General features: G+C 49.8%; 1 protein-coding gene across 3 annotated transcripts in view; it reads right to left on the reverse strand.

Annotated features, from left to right (window-relative positions):
• The window catches only part of NRP2 (neuropilin 2), a 238472-nt gene extending 224762 nt beyond the window's left edge, over nt 1–13710 (reverse strand). For 2 of the 3 annotated variants that reach the window (XR_014518665.1, XM_083472896.1), the window contains exon 1: nt 12408–13495. Coding sequence is in view for 2 of the 3 variants with exons in the window: in XM_083472896.1 (XP_083329022.1) it covers nt 12408–12480 (73 nt within the window). In the remaining variant the exon portion in view is untranslated. Of the gene's footprint in view, nt 1–12407 lie in introns of all 3 variants that reach the window. The other variant, XM_083472897.1, reaches the window with a different exon arrangement.
• Between the last annotated feature and the right edge of the window lie 6579 nt (nt 13711–20289).

The following is a 20289-nucleotide window of genomic DNA, read 5'->3' on the forward strand; positions in this document are numbered from 1 at the left end:
AAGAGAAACAGCACGAGGGAGCTGTGCGTTTTCTAATATATACATTCCAATTTCTTGGAATTATATAGTAATACGTTTGGGCCTTCTGGGATTGCATTATTAACAGCTTCTCAACTTTTGCCCCCCCCCCTCCTTTTTTTAAAGAGTCAACAGTTTCTGAATTTCTCCCATCCTTCTTCAGAAAGACATTGGGCATTTCTGAGACCAAAGAATCCTCAATATTTGGAAAACTTACAGGTGCATATCCAACAATATCAAGGACTCCATCCTTGAAACATCACTAAAAAGTTCATATCCCTCCCCCCCCCCCAAAAAAAAATCTAATAGGCATGTCTGAATCTGGAAAAATCCAACTTCCCACATTACAATTTATTGATGGTTAAATAGTTTGGTGGCGCTGTGGGAAGGGATGCGGGTGGTGCTGTGGGCTAAACCACAGAGCCTAGGACTTGCAGATCAGAAGGTCGGCGGTTCGAATCCCCGCGACGGGGTGAGCTCCTGTTGCTCGGTCCCTGCTCCTGCCAAACTAGCAGCTCGAAAGCACGTCAAAAGTGCAAGTAGATAAATAGGTACCGCTCCGGCTGGAAAGTAAATGGCATTTCTGTGCGCTGCTCTGGTTCGCCAGAAGCGGCTTAGTCATGCTGGCCACATGATACCGGAAGCTGTACGCTGGCTGGCTCCCTCGGCCAATAAAGCGAGATGAGTGCCACAACCCCAGAGTCGGCCACGACTGGACCTAATGGTCAGGGGTCCCTTTACCTTTAAATAGTTTGGTGAAAAATTGCAGAGCAACAATAATATACTAATTGGGGATTGCCCTCTCAGGAATTCAGGGATGTACACTGAGTGCAGAATGACAGGCTTATAGAACTGGAAAGGACCATTAGAGTCATCTAGTTCAACCCCTGCAATGAAGGAATTTTTCGTCCGATGTGGGGCTCAGACCCATGATCCTAGACTAAGAGTCTCATTTATGGGTTAATTAAAGATTTGATAGAACTGAAGTAACAGATGAGATGCAGGAGGAAAGGTTGAGATGAAGACCCACAAAAGTGGAGGAGGGAATTTATTGATTATATCTTATTTGTTTCCTTTGTGATTGTTTGTAAACCCGAAAACCCAAAAATAAACTCTAAAAAAGAGATTAAGAGTCTCATACTCCAGATTTTGCCTTTGGGGGTTTGGTGGGAGGTGGGTTAGAATGCAGATGTCTCATTCTTCTCCACCCGACACAAAGAAGCAGCTATTTATACACAGCAACAACACTGCTGAACAGAGCGCTGGTTAAAGACGGGATGCGGAGGAGATAAAGGAGTGCAGAATTTCATGTATTGATTCCAACCAGCCATTGGTTTCTAGTTATTAATAATCATCATCCGATGTAATGTTTTTACTGTGCAAAATGCATCATCGTTATCACTCCCTTCCATACCCCATACATTCCAGCAAGACTAGCCATTATTATTCCCATATGATAGATGGGGAACTGAGGCTGAAAGAGAAGGATTATCGCTGAAGCCACCTAACAAGGCCATGGGATTCAAAGCCGAGGCCAGACCTGCCTGGTCCCAAGTACAAACATACCCTCCTCCCTTGCCTCCTATTTGAATGAAACAAAATGGGGAACGGGGCACAGGGACCACCAGACCTACAGCCAGATGGAATACAGGTATTAACACATTTACGTCGCCAATGGAGGACATTATCCTGAACAACTTCCCATTTCAGAATTGGAAATTCAATAAAGCTGGCTGGTTGTTTCTGAGGCGCTCCAGACTTCACACAAGGCAGCGAGGGGTTTGTGCGTGATGTCCCGTCCACGCTTTATCATCAATTTAAGCTCTGTTGAAGAACCTTCTCCCATAACCAACCTGTCCGAGTGCTAAGATCAGCCAGGGTAGGTGGACGTTTTCCTGGTGACACCACCCAAATGTGGCTTGTGGGGCACTGGCATGTGTGAGGGCCTTTTCAGTGGTAGCCCCTTGGAAGTGGGATGTTCTCTCTTCCAAGATGCATCAGGGCAAGATGCACTGGCACTGTACAGCTTCCCTGCTTGTGGAGAGGTCATGCGATGTTTTTAGTCAGTTCCCCTTCCCTCCTCTGTCTTGTCACTCACCTTCGGTCAGATATTGACGCTACAATTAGTCCAGGTCCTAGCAAAATGTCAAGGGCACTGCCTGGTCATGCGGTATGGGGTGACTGTCGCCTATTACGTTCCCAGGATGTTGAGAAAATGCTTGAAGAGTTCCACCCTACTACATGCTCCCCTGAACCTTGCACGCCTTCACTTTTCAAAACTAGCTGGTGGGGACTGATGAGTGTGCCCAGGGGGTGATAAATGCCTCATTGTGGCAGAGGGTGTTTCTTCCTACCTTCAAAGAGGTGGTGGTGGTCCTTTTCCTTAAGAGGAACCTCCATGGACTCTTAACACCAGCTCACCACCTGCCAACACCCTCTTTTGTTATTCAAAGTGTCTTTTGGATTAAGTTGATTGCCTTGACCCATTTCAATCTGGCTTCAGATCTGGTTTGGGGACCAAAGAACAGCTTTGGTCACTCTGGCCGATGACCTATCTTGGGACAGAGAGGAGCGGGATACAATCCTGCTTATTCTTCTCAGCAGCTTTTCATACCACTGACCACAGGATCCTCCTGTGATAGTTCCACTGCTCCTTGGAGGGCTGGTTCCAGCAGGTGGTATTGTATGACTCCTGTCCGGAGTCCTAGCAATCTTGCTTGGGGTCTCACAGGGTTCTTTTCTGTCCAGTGCTGTGGCCATCCATGGATTTGGAGCTTAGTGCCATCCCTATGACACCCAGCTCTACAAGCCAATAAACTGACGCTTGATCGTGACAAGAGGGAGGCGCTCTGGGAATTTGCTTGTGGTCTGTTCTAGACACAGTTGCACTCCTCTCAAAGAAGCAGGTCTGGAGTCTGAGTCCTGGATCCAGCCTGGTTAGTAAAGCACAAGGGGCCTTAGAAATGAGGAATGCCTGTTACCAGCTTTGGCCTTCCAGGATCACAAATATTTGCCAGATTAAGCCTCCTGTTTAGATTACTGCAATGCTGAATGTTCAGCTACCCTTGAAGACAGTCTGGAGATTGCAGCTAGAGCAAAACACTCAGTTATTGCCTGGTGCATCTGCATGCAGTCATATAACACCTTGCAGCTCTTGCAAGAGCTGCACTGGTGGGCAGTATACTAAGGAAAAGGTAAAGGGACCCCTGACCGTTAGGTCCAGTCGTGGCCGACTCTGGGGTTGCGGTGCTCATCTCACTTTATTGGCCGAGGGAGCCGGCGTACAGCTTCCGAGTCATGTGGCCAGCATGACTAAGCCGCTTCTGGCGAACCAGAGCAGCGCATGGAAATGCCGTTTACCTTCCCGCCAGAGCGGTACCTATTTATCTACTTGCACTTTGATGTGCTTTCCAACTGCTAGGTTGGCAGGAGCAGGGACCGAGCAATGGGAGCTCACCCCGTCGCAGGGATTCAAACCGCCAATCTTCTGATTGGCAAGTCCTAGGCTCTGTGGTTTAACCCACAGCGCCACCCGTGTCCCTGGGCAATATACTACCAGGCCCAAATTAAGTGTTGGTATTTAAATTCCCGCATGGCCTGGGGTTCCAGGTATTCGTTGAAGCACTTTCTCCCCTACCATCCATTCTGGGTCACGTGGTCAGTAGGAACAACTCTTATTGTTGTCCTGTCAGTGGTCTCGGGCTGCTACATAGCGACGTGTTCAAGAGCCTTCTTTGTTGTGGCCCCACAACTATGGAATTGTCACTGTATCTAAAGTCCAAAATGGCAGAATGGATGATGGAAGCTTTGTTTTCATTTGCTGGCGGAAACCCATCAATCTCATACTCCCAGTCATCTGTAGCAAATCAGTAAGACCACCCACTGGTGTTAAGCGCTCTCACGCTGTTGGTCCTATTGGTAGTTTTGCTAACTGATTATTTTAATTGCTGTTGTGCATTTGATATACAGTGGCACCTCAGGTTACATACGCTTCAGGTTACATACGCTTCAGGTGACAGACTCCGCTAACCCAGAAATATTACCTTGGGTTAAGAACTTTGCTTCAGGATGAGAACAGAAATCGTGCTCCGGTGGAGCGGCGGCAACGGGAGGCCCCATTAGCTAAAGTGGTGCTTCAGGTTAAGAACAGTTTCAGGTTAAGAATGGACCTCCCGAACGAATTAAGTACTTAACCCTAGGTACCACTGTATCGGTTGTGTGTGTTTTGATATTGATGGAAGAGCATCACTCTGATGCTGCGAAGGGTGGTTTACAAATTTAACCAGTGGAATAAAAAAAAAGTATGTTTTAAGCATTTTTGGTCGTTCTGGAGGAATAACTAGAGTAGGGAAGGAACTTCCCCAAGTTACATCTCCCAGAGATATCTGTGCTGACGGTCAAGTTGGGCCACATTATTGTCCTGGCCTTCATCTCTTGGTCCTCTTCCTTCAACAAACATGGCTGCTACACCTTCTCATGCCTAGCAGCGCGGTGCAATTGGAACAGTCCTACACCAGAGTGCTTGCGAGTGTGAATTTCTCTGCCAGAAACTGCACCTCGCATGCTGCTGTTGCAGGAATATTATGACCCAACAGCAGTGGTGAGATTACAACCACAGCCTCGCTCCCCACAAATGAATGCGTGACTAGGCCTGCAGCTCCTGCCCACCTAGCAGTTCGAAAGCACGTCAAAGTGCAAGTAGATAAATAGGTACCGCTCCAGCGGGAAAGTAAACGGCGTTTCTGTGCACTGCTCTGGTTCGCCAGAAGTGGCTTAGTCATGCTGGCCACATGACCCGGAAGCTGTACGCCGGCTCCCTTGGCCAATAAAGCGAGATGAGCGCCGCAACCCCAGAGTCGGCCACGACTGGACCTAATGGACAGGGGTCCCTTTACCTTTAGGGCTGCAGAACAGGGCCTTGTTTTTGCTTTCCCATTGCAGCACACAGCTATGTCATGCAGACATTTCCCTGCCCTTTAGTCACTTTTCTCCAGCAAACTTTCTCCTCTCTTGACCGGAGCACGCTGCAGGATTGAGATTCAGAGCCGCAGGTGGCCACGTGGGCTTGCCTTGTAACAAGGGGGTTGGCCAAATGGTAGCTTTCCATCTCTTCAAATTGTAGTAATCTGAGACGCAACAGGGACAGGACCAGGCTGCCACACCCCCTGCTCCTTGCTTCCCCTGTGGATTTAATGTAGGTCATATGCTTCTCTAAAGGCAGGGAGCTACCGAGTTACAAGACGTTTCTTTATCTTCAGTAAATTGAGTAGCCCGGGCTCAAGTTCTGGAGTTTGAAGACCAGCACCACACAGGCAATCTCCCTCCGAGATTCTGCAATCTTCCTCCGAGTCTGCACCCGATGCCTAAACCAGCAGGTGGCCTCTTTGCTACGAGAGCTACATTGGAAGTGCGAGCCAGAAGGGCAAGGGATAAACAGCCCTGGAGACAAAACTCCCACCACCACCGCCTTCAGATGTGGTCTGCCTGGGTCAGGACCGGGGCAATAAAAGAAAGCCACCGACTTCCTTCTGAAGAGAGCGGAAAGAAGCAGGGAAGGGAAGGAGCAGCAGGCGGGGAGGCTGGTCTTCACCTTCCAGGGCTATCAATCAGACAGCTTTCAATAAACACTAAACGCAAATTGCTGCAAAGACAAATCTCCACTAGCAACAAAGGACCTCCAATGCCTAGCTTGTAGGGTGAAAGGTGCCTATAGACATAGACATAGACATATATACATATTGTGTGTGTACGTGCGCAACGCTTTATAAGTGTGTGGATTTATATTTAAATTAAATTAATCAAATAAATAAGCGTGCTATTCTCCTGGGTTATGAGTTTTCACATTTGCTTAAGCAGGGAGGTCGACTTTGAAGCGTTACCCCCCCCCCCCGGCAAATCAACTCTTTACTGACTCCCCTTTTACTTACAGTTATAGCCAAGCCACACAGGAGTTGCCATCGCTACCCTGCCAATTCTGTATTCACAAATAAAGAACCGTCTTAGATTTACGGGCATTAGCTGGGAATCCCACCTAAAACTAGCCCCATGCAAGTCCGAAAGAGTGAATGCACTGCCTTAAAGGATATAATCCTCAACCACATTCAATTATCTTGAATGAGCACCCTTGGGGGTGCGCCTGGCCGAGTAACTTTTACACAGGAGTAGTTCCACTGATGTCTACCGTATTACACCAGGTTGGCAAACAAGCTGCTCCCTTCCTCCTCCTCCTCCTCCTCCTCATCATTAACAGCTTTGCTCATCCAAAGCAAGTTTCGGGCCTCTTTGATTATATTTGTAAAGAACAGAGATTCAATCAAACTAAGTCAAGCGGCTGGGGCGATATAGCTTAATCACAGCTCTGCTCCCCTCTATTAACTTTATGCCGGTATTAAGGAGAAATCAATCAGCTGAAATGAAGCATTAGCCACAATTTCCTCCTCACGTGGGAAAAGCAACAACAGGCAGAGGTTCATTTGCAACTGAAATTGTTCCTGAGGGTGGCGAGAGATCGAGAACGGTTCAGCTCCAAGAATGAGGGAGTTTCCTTTGCGATACATCAGCCCCCCCTTCCTTGGCTTCCTAAGCACCCCTTACATTTACACTGAAAGCCAGGGCTGGGAATTTGCTGAGCAGAACCGAAGGCCGTGGTGAAAACATATCGTGAGCCGGAGAGCCGCACACCATCGTTACATCTAATTAATGCAATCTGCATATCATTTTCACAAACACGGCAGATGCTAAACTACAGTTGGTGGACATGTTGCACAGATTCTTGATCTGAAGCTCCACTGGGGGGCGGGGGAGAAATCTTGCAGCAGTCCTTGAAAAGTCTTAATATGTCTTCTAATTTACAAAGCCGAAAATTCGGAAACCTAAAGGCAGCAGGCTTCTTTTCTTTTTACTTGCATACTGGAATCTGAAAGCTTTCACATCTGTTTGCCAGCAGCGTCTAATTTATCTCTGAAACCTTGAGGACTAGGCAGCTCATTCAAAACTGGTGCAAGGAAAGTTTCTCTAAAAGCAGCAGCAGCATTTCGTAGGCTGCAAACAAGCCAGCAATAACTTCGGACAGCAAACACAGATGCTGCCCGGGCACATTCGCACAGGACACCCCCGCCTTATTAAAATTAATAAATCCTTCTTATATGATGTTAGAACTCTCAGCTCAGCTACTGCGGCTGAACAATCGCTAGTCTTCTTTTTTGCATTCCAACTTGTCCACCTTTGCTGTTCCAACCATTTACAACTCCCACAGCCATAATAAGCCTCAATCCTGTATGGGAAGCCCATTAAAAGATACCACTTAGGGACTCTGAGCTGATTTGTCTTACCCGTGTTCTTGTATTTTGTTTGGGTGGGTAATCTTTGTCTTAATAGAATTTTTATGGATTGCCTGGGTTTTGTTTCCGCTTCAGCGGCCTAAGCAAATCAATGCCAAGTGGTAAAAAGAGATTGTTCTTCGCTACAAACAGGGACAGCAGCCCTCCCTGCCTGAAAGGAAAGGAAAAGAGAGTCGGTCACAAGGACTGGACTAAGCACAAGAAAACCCCTGGAACCACACGCCAGTCTTTACGCGCAGATACATTTCAGCCCACGGACAACGTGGGAAGCAAAGTTAGCTGCTGCCTTCTGCAGCAGCCGCCGCAAAGAACCCAAGCCACCTGTTCTTACACCTCTCCCTAACTCTTGTTTGCAATGCCATTTGGTTTGCATCAAGCATTAGCTGGAACTTAAGCATACAGAAAATCCCCCCACAGCGGCCTGGGAGAAAAAGTTACATCATTGCACTGCGGCGGGGGACGGAATCCTGACACCTGCAGTTCTGCCAGCAAATCTCTCCACGTGCGCCAGAGAGGGATCTCTGAACACCACAGCTGCAGAGCCCAAACGGAGATGCTTCTTATTCACAGAATCATAAGCGCTGGGAGGGACTCCAAAGGCTGCTTCGGCCAATCCTGAGCCAGGAAGGCAGCCTTCTGGTCCATTCAGCAACCTCACCTTCTCCCCCCACCCCACCCCACCCCCGCACATCTCTGCAACCCGCAGTGAGCTACAAGCAGGTACATCTGCTGCAGGCAGCCCTAGCAAGCCATCCACATGCTCAAAACCCAGAAAAATCACATTTTTTTGGTATGCAATTACATTTTCATTTGCAAAGCTAAGAAGGTCCAGTAAGGTTTCGAATCGGGTGGGGGGACGGCGTGTCGAGATTCCGGCATTGCAGGGGGTTGGACTAGATGACCCTCGGGGTCTCTAGCAATTCTACGATTCTGTGAATCCAACAAAATATACGCCTCCATCTTCTGCTGAGGTTCACAGGGCACAACACGGAACCGACAAGCAATACCTGACTTGCCGGAAGCAAGTTTGTGCCGTGGCAGATTAACCCGCCAAGATACCCCCTGCCACACTTTCCAGTTCTCGCCAGCCCTGCTTGCCCGGCACATGCTTACAGATCCTGCCCACAAAGAGCTCTGGGGCCTGCCCCAGAGAGCCAAGCCGGAAGGGGGCAGGCAGCTCCGATGAGGCTCTTCCATGCTGGGCAGCTGTTGCGTTCTGCCTAAATGGGTACTCTCCAGGGCTCAACAGCTGGGCAGGGAGGCAAGGGTACTACTACTACTGCCTGCAAATCTTCACCTGACACCCCCAGCCCACCCCAACCCCTTACTTCAGCCTGCCTGTGTGTGCTGGGCCTCAGGGAAAGCGGCTTGCTAGGTTCCTCAAGCCCTCCAACCCAGCCTTGGTGGATGCCAAACACAGGTTCCACTGCAGTCTCCAAGACAGCAGCCGTCTCCGCAGCACAGCACGAGTGCCAGGAATCCAGGGACAAGCTTGTATTTTACTACCGCTTCCCCTTTTCTTCGCCCCCCCCCCTTCCATTACTTCAATCACATGTTTCTGCTTCCCCTGCCGTTTTCACTTAAATCATCTGGCGGGGTGGGGGTGGGGGAGAGGAGCGGGTCCCCTGGAGGGATTCCACAGCACAGTGGCGATGAGATGGCTCATAATCTACTTAGAGGAGAGGGGGTTTTGCAAGGGAAAATACAGCTCCCAGCAACCACCTTGCTTATCCCCAGGAGTCAAAAATCCACTCTGGAGCAGCTCTTGGGAATGTGTGCACATCAGCTTTTCAGAGGTGACTTCAGGCAGGCATGCTAAACTGAGGTGATTGCTAGGGCTAACAGCTCCGGAGAGCAAGGAAGCCCGTTTCATTACCCCACATCACTTTTACCCCATATCCCCAGTCCAAATGGGAGAGCAAAGCCCCTTTCTGCTCCCGGCCTATTTTCCTCCCTTCCATTCCTCTGGTGCCCTGGTTTACTCTCTGAGCAAATGAGCCACCGAAGCAAGTTAAGAGCACCCTTAAGGGATAACCGAAGGCAGAAACAAGAATCCGGACTGAGTCTCCCTCCCCTGAACCCTTCTGCCAACACTTATGCTTCACACTCTACCCTCTAGATGTTGTTTTGGCTGGGTGTGGAGGCCTGGGCATGTTTCAAGCAATTTTATGCTTTCCTTTTTTGGGAACCAAAATGATGTGGCCATCCCTCACCCTGGACCACAACTGGGTCTCTTTGGCCAGTCCATTCTCATCCCGCTTGTTTCATAGATCATTTAATTCATCTGTATGAAGGCAAGGCTCCCTTCTCTATATAATGTAGTAGCTGGTCTTTACAGCGAGGAGAGCGGAGTTTGCAGCTAGCCACACACAAGGGAGAAAAAACATGGCAGGCCAGGCGGGCATTGCCATCCATCCATTCTCTCTCGCCCTAGCAGGGGTAAAGATCAAGCCGGCAAACCTCTCGCCCTGCGAGGGCAGGCGCAGGTGCCCACCCCTGCCTTCAGCGAGTGAGCTGGTAACTTCTCCTAAAGGCGTTGTTTTTGCAAAGGAAAGCTGCGGGGTTGTTTTTAAGCGAGGGGCGGAGTGATGGTAGAGCGGCTGGCGTGGAGAGGGCGGAGGACGGGGGGGAGAGAGAGGCTGGAAGGAAGCAAGAGCAGCCTGGCAAAGCCAGCTTCTCCTGACGGGACTTGATGCATTTGTTTACACGCCGCCCAGCCGAGGAGAGGCGGGCACTGCCGCAAGGTTCAAGCCTTGCCAAAAGGGAGAATCTGCTGCTGCCGGCGGCGTGCAGCACGCTCTGCGCCCGCCGCACCAAGCGCCGCTGCCGCCGCCGCCGCCGCCGGGAGAGACCCGGGAAGAGCGCGCTCGCTCGGCGCCGGGCGTTTTACGCACGCGGCCCTGGCCAAGGGACCGGCCGGAGGCTTTGCAGCTAGGCGTGAAACGAGTGAGGAGGGGTGGGGGGGAGAACGTCCAGAAATACAAAGAGAAAAATAAGTGTGGGGGGTATAATATACAGCCTGCATTTAGAAAAGGGCGTCCGCCCACCCACCAATAAAACGCTTCGCTTGCCTTGCTGCAATCGGCTGTCGCCGCCGCCCTTGAATGCTGGCAGGGCTTTCTGTGGCCAGACAAACACCCACGGGGTGCCAAAGCTGTCCAGTTTAACACTTTGGAACCGCCGCCGCCTGCGATTTGCGGCATGGGTTCAGATCTCGCCTAGGGGGTGTTTTCTCTCTGGTTTTCCGCCATGCCTTCCTTGTCTCAGAGAGGGGCTGGGGCTCAAACCCACTTAAGGAGCCCAGCCTCTTGACGCGGAGGCCGCGCGCTCTCCGCCTCTAGTTGCGTTGGCCGAGGTGCTCTGCGAGAAAGGCACTCTGCTTATGCTCAGGGCCGCTCCCTCCGACTTGATTTCCGGGGCCTGGAGATCCCCGGCTCAAACTACACCCTAGTTTCCTCACCAGCAAAATGGTTTCCTCGTCTGTTTGTTTTTTAAAGCAAAATTAAACACGCGTACCCCTCGCCAGGATTCGCGCGAGGATGACCGGCTGAGGTTACGCTTGGCACCGTGGTGGGCGCCGTTTACCTGGGGGTCAGCCAGCCCCACAGAGCTCGGAGAGGCTTGCTTGCGCGTAACCGTGCGCAGGCAAGCGCCGCTGAGATCCTTAGCACGCTTACTCGCAAGGAAGCCCCAGTGAACAGAGCGGGGCTGGCTTCTAAGAAGACAAGCCTGGAAGAACCGCGCGGCGGGGATGCCGACCACTCGCCCCAAGCTGCAGGGATAGCGCGGGCTACGAGCATCATTCCCTTGCCTTCTGAGCGCCTCTCCAAGGCTGGTACTGCCTCGCTCGTCTTCCCTCCCTCTCCCAAATCCTGTTGTTTTGCTTCTAATCTGCCTTATCTGAGTTTTCACTGCCTGCTCGGTGGCTAATTCGGAGGAAATGAGTGTCAGCTCTCCGATGGAGTAATTAAGGCGGACGGGTTTAGTGCGCCCTCTTCGCCAGTAAGCGGGGATTAGCTCCAGACTCCCTTTTCAGTAACAAGACTGGAGGAGGAGGTTTTTTGTTTTTGTTTTTCAAGAAACAAGACCATTTTACTTTTGGTAATAATAATTCATTGCGGTTTGGGTTGGGGAAAACAGTCTCTCCTTATCTCTGCATGGCCTTGTCTTACTTATTTCTCCTTCCACCCCCGCCTGTTGGTCTTTTTTTTTGGGGGGGGGGGTTGGTCAGCTCCACCAAGAAAAGTTTACATCCTACTTTGCAAGGTTGCCCTGCTGCCTGTTTGTCTGTGCTTTGCTGATAATGATTTCTCTTTAGCGGGCTCTTTTCTGCCTCTCTCTCTCCCCCTTTAAGCAAAGCCACACGACGGGGTGTTGTAGGGCTGGGAGACACCAGCACTTTCCCCAGTTACTGCAGCTGTCAGATACCAGGCGAAAAAAGTGTGATGTTCTTACTCTCTCCCCTCCTCAACGGTATTCAGAAAACGCCACCAGCTTTTCGACTTCTGGAAGCCCGCTGGTTCCCCCTTTTCATTTGCAAGAGATGAAAACGTGGGGAATCTGTGAAATGCATCCCAAACGTATAAATGATTTATTATGTCTTTCTGCTCAAAGATAGAGAGCTCTTCTGGGCAGCTCTCCGGGGAATTACGCTCCGCATAAGCGGAGTGACGGGGGTGGGAGGCTGGGAGAAAAAGAGTCTTGCCTCCGCCCCCGGAAAAAAATTGCAAGTCGAGGAGACTTTGTAGTATTTTCAGACCTTTGATTTATTCCATATGTGACAACAGCATTATAAAAGGGAAATCCTAAACAGCCTGCCTCCTGCCTATTGCAAGGCGTAGCATCCACGCTACAGCCAACTCTACTGGAGGTGAAAGTTGGATTTGGGGGAAGGAGAAGAGTTCTGGGTTCGTGGATGTCAGCAGATCCACTGGAGAAATTTGGCGGCGCAAAGGGGGCTCGCTCGCTCGCTCCCCCTCCCCTTCAACCCACACCCCTCAAATACGAAATCGTTGACATGAACGTTGGGAATACTCTGGTTTGCCTTACCTGCTTGCCCCGTGACTCCGGATCCGACCAGGTGCAGAAGCAGAAGTGCCCAGAGGAGAGGAAACGTATCCATTTTGGGGAGCAAATGTTCGGCGGCACAAGGGCGATTCCTCCCAAGCGGCGTGGGCTCGGCGATGCGAGGGGGAGCGAGGTGTTTCCTTCGCAACTCCCTTCTCGTCCTCTTCCTCTCCGAAGGGACACCGAGCCGGAGACTCCCCTTCGCCAAGACTTCGAGTCCCCTTCGGTGCTCCCTGCGCGCCGCTCGCTGATTTAAACACACACTCACGACGCGCGCGCGCAAAACCCACTTCCAAAAAGGATCAGGACGCCGGAGGGAAACTCCTCACATTCGCCAGAGGAAGGAGGGCGCAGGCAGCTGCTCGGGAAGCCGCGCGCACCCGCCCGAATGGCACACGGCGCCGGGGATCAAGGCGGAGACGCACGCGCGCACGCCTTTACGCAGGAGAGGGAGAGCGCGCCAGTTCTTCAAAGTGGCGTTCCCTTTAGCGCCGCGGCGCTGCCAACGCTCCGAGCCGAGCCGCCGACAGAAAGGTGCCGCCTGGGCATCGCCAGCAGCCGGGCTCAGCCTCAGATGGACGTCCACACGCACACAATCCGGAGCGAGATGGCAACGGGTCTGGCGAATGCTGCTGTTGCTCCTCCTCCTACCCAAGCCCCGGAGTCCGGCGATGTCCCTTGTCCCTCCTCGCCCGCCTGCTGCCCCTTTGCGCTCAAGGGCTGCTGGTGGTGGTGGTCAGTTTCACGCTAGAGGCGTTTTCCGGATGCAGCGCCGGGAAGGAAGGAGAAAGTGCTGCTTGCTGCTGCTGCTGTTGCAGCCACCGCCGCCGCCTTCCAGATGCAGAAATCCCCGGGCTGGCGCTCGAGTTTTGCTCCAAGCCGCCGCCGCCTTGCTTCTCCTGCTGCTGCTCCTTCCTCCTCCTGGGCTTTGCGCGGCTTTCCCCCTCCGGAGCTGAGCGTTGCCGGCGCCCTGTCGCCTCGCTTTGCCTGCCTCTCGGCTCGCTCGCCGCCTTTTCAGGCAGAGCGGCATGTGCATGTCAGACAGAAAGGCAGAGCTCTCCGATTACACGCTCTCGCAGGGCCCGCCCCTTCGATGTTTCTCATTTAAGCCCGACGCGCCGAGAGGGGAAGGGGGAGAAGGAGGCAGAGCCCCGGGAACGCCGAGCAGGCCACGCTCGCAACTCGGCCGCGATCCAGCGAAAAAGGAGAAGGAGAGGAAGAGGGAGGGTGGAGAGAGGAAGAGCCGAGGCAGCAGAGATCTTCTGGATTCCCTTGCAAGATCAAAGCGGCGGCGGCGGCAGAAACTGGAGTGCCCCCCCCCAACTCCTGCGCTCCCGGCTGCAATCCGCGCCTCGCCCTTGGCAGAAGCAACAAGTCCAGGGCAAATGCGCCTCTCGCTTTGCACACACACACACGATAGCATCCTGCGCTACGTAGGTAGCTTTATATTGGCGGCTGCTGTTGGGCGATTCTTGCAGGGCTACCCTGGTTATCGTGGCTTGGATCTGTGTATGACACGTTATTATGTAGATAGGATTATTTTTAAGAGCACATTATTTTTACGCCCGGGAAACGGGGCTGCAGGAGGGAGAGAAGGGGCGAGGTGATCGCGCTGGAATGCAAAAATGCGAAGCCTTGAGCTCCAAACACCCGCCCACACGGAGTGAGACACACAAATAACACTTAAGAGGCTGGCAGGAGACACGTTATTTGCTATAACACCGTGGAAGGGTTTTTACTTAAAACTTGCCAGCAGCAGCTCGATAAATAAATTTACCTCTGGGATAAGGCCAAGTATGTAAAGACTCAGCCTTATAAAGAGATTGAGACAGAGTCTGCATGGTAAAGGAAGAAAACTGCAACACACCAATAGTCTGTTGGTCCATTAAAGGGTAACACTGCGCAGGCTTTCCTGTTGCACAGAGCTCTTCATCAGGCAGAACGGAACCATAGAATTGGAAGGGACCACGAGGATCTAGTGAGTCCACCCTCCTTTGCAGCGCCCCGTGTGAGGCTCAAACCCGCAACCCTGAGATTAAGAGTCTCCTCTCTCGACTGAACTAGGATGAAAACCTCAGTGTAATATGGAAATGCGTGCATTCTTATGCCTAGGTCTCAGTAAAGTGGCTTTACTTAGCTCCCATTCCTTCCACAACCCTCAGAGCGTTGACCTGCAATTAACACCCAGTCAAAACTGGTGGAACTTAAAGGAGAACTAAGGAACCCATGAAAGGGACACAGGTGGCGCTGTGGGTTAAACCACAGCACCTAGGACTAGGACTTGCTGATCAGTAGGTCGGCAGTTCAAATCCTGCGACGGGGTGAGCTCCCATTGCTCGGTCCCTGCTCCTGCCAACCTAGCAGTTCGAAAGCACGTCAAAGTGCAAGTAGATAAATAGGTACCCCTCTGGCGGGAAGGTAAACGGCATTTCCGTGCGCTGCTCTGGTTCGCCAGAAGCAGCTTAGTCATGCTGCCACATGACCCGGAAGTTGTACGCCGGCTCCCTCAGCCAATAAAGCGAGATGAGCGCCGCAACCCCAGAGTCGGTCATGACTGGACCTAATGGTCAGGAACCTGTGACACCATAGATGTTGTTGGACTATAACTCCCATCATCCTGTGCCATTGGGTGTGCTGTCTGGAGCTGATGAGAGTCAGGAGTCCCTTGCAGGACCACAGATTCCCCCTGCCCCCATCCTTGGCTTGGGAGGCCGGTTCCCATAACCACACCTGACACTGAAGGCACCTATGTCAGTGAATTGCTGGTGTTGAAGGGATCACGTGAGGCAGGTTGACTTTTAGCAGGTCCCTCTGAGCTTTAGGAGCTCCTGGCTGCGTCCCCAAAAGCAGTGTGCGCCACCAGCCAGACACATAAGCTCTTCCACATATGGCGCTGGCGGCTGGAATTTAGCATGCACTGTAGCCAACTCCACCCCCCTGGCATTCTGTTTTTGTTTTTTTGTTTTTAATATTTTCAAATTTATACATTTCGTTAGTTTTACAATCCATTTAACATGTCAAAATTTGACTTCCTTCCCCCTCTTTCTGCAGTTCCTTAAATTCATTTTTTCTATCTTCTGCATATCCAAATTCATTTAACTTTATCCAAAATTATCCAAATTTAACTTTATCCAAATTTCTCTTCTGCATATCCAAATTCATTTCTTTATCTACTGTAGATATATACTCATACAAAACTGCAGGTTATTATATTAATCCTGCTAACATTTTTATCTGTTTACAACTTATCTGTAAATACTCAATAAACCATTTCCATTCCTTTATTAAAAGTTTGTTAGCTTGATTTCTTATTCTTCCGGTAAGTTTCGCCATTTCTGCACATTCCATGAGTTTTTGTATCCATTCTTCCTTTACTTGGACTTCTGCTTTTTCCACTTAGGTGCAAGTAGCATTCTTGCTGCTGCAGTAGCATACATAAATAAATTTCTGTACAATTTAAGTAGTTCTGTCTCTATTATTCCCAGAAGAAATGCTTCTGGGTTTTTTTACAAACGTTATTTTAAACATCTTTTTCAATTCATTATATATCATTTCCCAATAAGCTTTAACCTTTCTACAAGACCACCACATATGATAAAAAGAACCTCCTTTCTCTTTACATTTCCAACCTTTGATTTAAATTTACACATTTTTGCCAATTTACTTGGTGTTCAATACCATCGATACATCATTTTCATGTAGTTTTCTCTTAATCCATAACATGCTATAAATTTTATATCCGTATTCCACAATCTCTCCCATGCTTCCATATCAGCTGAAGACATTCTGGCACCTGAGGCAAACCACAAAATGGCATCCCCACACCCTCGTCACCAGGGAAGAAGGGGTGAGTGAAGCTCTACATCAGGTACAGGGGTGGAATAAAGATCTGCTGCCGCTGTAGATCCTGCCGCCCGAGGCAGTTGCCTGACCTTGCCTCATGGGTGGGCCGGCCTTGACTGTAGCTGCCATTCCTGAGATTGTGATAAGCACTTGTCCTTGGACCTGCTCAGTTTCCATCAGGAGTCCTTCCGTAATTCTCCTTCTGAAATGGTAACATGAGCAATTAATGTCAGCAATGGCAATGCTTTTGCACACCGCCAAAATTCTTCCTAGGGGCCGAGTGTTCAAATCAGTATGTGGTTGTGCTTGCTGCTTGCTGCAGAGGCACAGAGAGCATGTGAATGGACATTTAGGCACAAATCACCTTGCCAACACAGGTCCGTATAGTTAATGCCATGGTTTTCCCAGTAGTGATGTATGGAAGTGAAAGCTGGACCATAAAGAAGGCTGATCGCCAAAGAATTGATGCTTTTGAATTATGGTGCTGGAGGAGACTCTTGAGAGTCCCATGGACTGCAAGAAGATCCAACCTCTCCATTTGGAAGGAAATCAGCCCTGAGTGCTCACTGGAAGGACAGATCCTGAAGCTGAGGCTCCAATACTTTGGCCACCTCATGAGAAGAGAAGACTCCCTGGAAAAGACCCTGATGTTGGGAAAGATGGAGGGCACAAGGAGAAGGGGACGACAGAGGACGAGATGGTTGGACAGTGTTCTCAAAGCTACCAGCATGAGTTTGACCAAACTGTGGGAGGCAGTGGAAGACAGGAGTGCCTGGCGTGCTCTGGTCCATGGGGTCACGAAGAGTGGGACACGACTAAACGACTAAACAACAACAAACCAGAACGGTTAAACAGGCAATTCTGAATGCCCTTTCTGGGGAAGAAACTCTGTTGAACTCAGTGGGACTCACTTCTGAATAAATATGGATAAGTCTGGGCTGGACATGTGCTTAAGGGGTGCTGCACTGGGTACAAGAGGTGGGAATCAACCCATCATCCTATAACCTGGGGTGATGGGAGCAGCTCAGAGGCACCATCTGTCTTTCTTCTTTGGCGATCATTTGTAGCCGAATAATAATAATAATAATAATAATAATAATAATAATAATAATTATTTATACCCCGCCCATCTGGCTGGGTTTCCCCAGCCAACCTGGGTGGCTTCCAACCGAATACAGCATCAGACATTAAAAACCTCCCTAAACAGGGCCGCCTTCAGTTGTCTTTTAAAGGTAAAATAGTTGTTTATTGCCTTGACATCTGCTGGGAGGGCGTAAGATTGCCTTCCATAAACACAGTTTTAACAATGAGTCCGTAAGTGACTGTGGAGGCCAATTCTGGATCCACACGTCCTTCCACAGTGGGGACATTGGTTTCCGGGCAGGAGTTGATCACAGTGTGGATTTGCCAAGTGTGCCTTCCTCTTAGCACATTTCTCCCTTGTGTCCTGAGTTCGAGTGTCTTCAAAGCCTTTGGTAAAGGCTGTTCTCCAATTGGAGCACTCGCAGGCCAGTGTTTCCCAATTGTTGGTGTTTATACTACATTTTTAAAGATTTGCCTTGAGACAGTCTTTAAACCTCTTTTGTTTACCACCAGCATTACGCTTTCCATTTTTTAAGTTCAGAATAGAGTAGTTGCTTTGGAAGGTGATAATCAGGCATCCACACAACATGACCAGTCCAACGAAATTTATGTTGAAGAATTATTGCTTCGACACTGGTGATCTTTTCTTCTTCCAGTACACCTGTACTGTACTGTAATGTACCTGTACAGGTATTAGTTCGCCTGTCTTCCCAAGTGATGTGTAAAATTTTTTGGAGACAGCGTTGATGGTTCATGTGACCAGCATGACTAAGCCGCTTCTGGTGAACCAGAGCAGTGCATGGAAACGCCATTTACCTTCCCACCGGAGCGGTACCTATTTATCTACTTGCACTTTGACGTGCTTTCGAACTGCTAGGTTGGCAGGAGCAGGGACCGAGAAATGGGAGCTCACCCCGTCACGGGGACCTTCTTATCAGCAAGTCCTAGGCTCTGTGGTTTAACCCACAGTGCCCCCAGCATCCTATGCTGAGAGCTGTTAGGAGACTCTTAATCCCCACCCCCAAAGATGCAAAGCTCAGAGTTGCTTAGCAGTCCATCTCTTTCCAAGGAACCTCCCTGACTTGGGCTCACTTGCAGCGACTCAGATCAGTTTCTTTGCCCTTTGAAGCGAAAGGTAACACAGCAGCATTTAATACTAATGAGCCACATAATTAAAACCTTGTTTGTTATTGTGATAAGGACATTCATTGATTCACTGCTGCCCTGGGGTCCTTTGGGATGATTGCTGGGATATAAATTTAATAAATAACTTACTGTTGCATACTGTGCTCTCTCTCTCTCGCTCTGTGTGTGTGCTTAAACATATGCTTAGGAAGAAAAGGATACCTTTGCCAAGCCAAGGTTTGGGTTGGCTCTCAGTGGAACAATATAAAACGATACCATTAATCTGAAGGAAAAAGGAATGCAGCTAACTCAGACAGAAAGAAATACGGGCAGGGGAGAGTGAAACAGAAATGTGAGAGAAACTCTCCTTTAAATTTTTTTATGGTGATATGGTATTCCAAAGATAGACAGCTTGTACCTACCAAGTATTTTTAAACTGTGTGGGTGCATGTGTACATTTCACAAGTTCACACAGAGACCCAGGGCTAACAGATTGGAAAACACTTCAGCTTCCACTCTGAATACCGAAGCGAGACTTGTGGGTTCCCAGCAGCCTTGCTGCAACAGACAGACATAAATACTAAAACTGTACACACTATGCCTTAACAGCACATTCAAAGCATGTCTCTTCCTAATTCTGGGCCCTGTAGTTTACCTCTCGCAGTTACCATTGTGAGTCGAGGACCCTCCACACGCATAGGATTATAATAAGACACACAGACACATTGTTGTTGTTGTTGTTGTTGTTGTTGTTGAGTCATGTCCGACTCTTCGTGACCCCATGGACCAGAGCACGCCAGGCACTCCTGTCTTCCACTGCCTCCCACAGTTTGGTCAGACTCATGCTGGTAGCTTTGAGAACACTCTCCAGCCATCTCGTCCTCTGTTGCCCCTTCTCCTTGTGCCCTCCATCTTTCCCAACATCAGGGTCTTTTCCAGGGAGCCTTCTCTTCTCATGAGGCGGCCAAAGTATTGGAGCCTCAGCTTCAGGATCTGTCCTTCCAGTGAGAACTCAGGGCTGATTTCCTTAAGAATGGAGAGGTTTGGTCTTCTTGCAGTCCATGGGACTCTCAAGAGTCTCCTCCAGACCATAATTCAAAAGCATCAATTTTTCGGCGATCAGCCTTCTTTATGGTCCAGCTCTCACTTCCATACATCACTACTGGGAAAACCATAGCTTCTACTATACAGACACATTATTTTAGGTGTTGTGTATTACTTTGATAAAATACATCTTTCGTTATGTGCAAATGGTCCATAAACTACCATATAGCATATATTTAACACAAAAAACAGTGACAATTTGTTGCTGACAAAGGACAGCTGGACACATAAAGGGCCCCATTACCTTCAGTAGCTTAGGGCCTCATCAGACCTAAATCCGGCCCTGAGTGGACCCAGCTCCCCTCCCCTCCTGCCAGTTTCATCTCCTTTCCTGCCTCTCTCCTCAAATCCCACACAGCCATTTTCTTCTCACTCAAAACTTGTTAGGTTGTTTTTCTAGGCGTACCATCTGGGGTGCAATGGGTCTGCAGCCTATGGCAGGAGATATACTTAGGCCGCCTGTTTGAATTAGTATGCCGGGGGAGAACCGTAGCTCATTGGCAGAGCATCTCCACTGCACACAGGGTCCCAGGGTCGGATCCTGGCAACTCCAGGTAGGAGCTTGGAAAGGCTCCTGCCTGAAACCCTGCAAACCTCTGCTGCCTGTCAGTGCAGAGTGTGCTGGCTTCAATGCACCAAGGCTGTAAGGTAGTTTCCTACTCTAGCCAATGTACTACAAATACGGGCTGGTGCACAATAGCAGCTAAAA

The sequence above is a fragment of the Podarcis liolepis genome, assembly GCF_965112155.1.
Source record: "Podarcis liolepis genome assembly, chromosome: 1".
NCBI classification, from domain to species: Eukaryota; Metazoa; Chordata; class Lepidosauria; order Squamata; family Lacertidae; genus Podarcis; species Podarcis liolepis.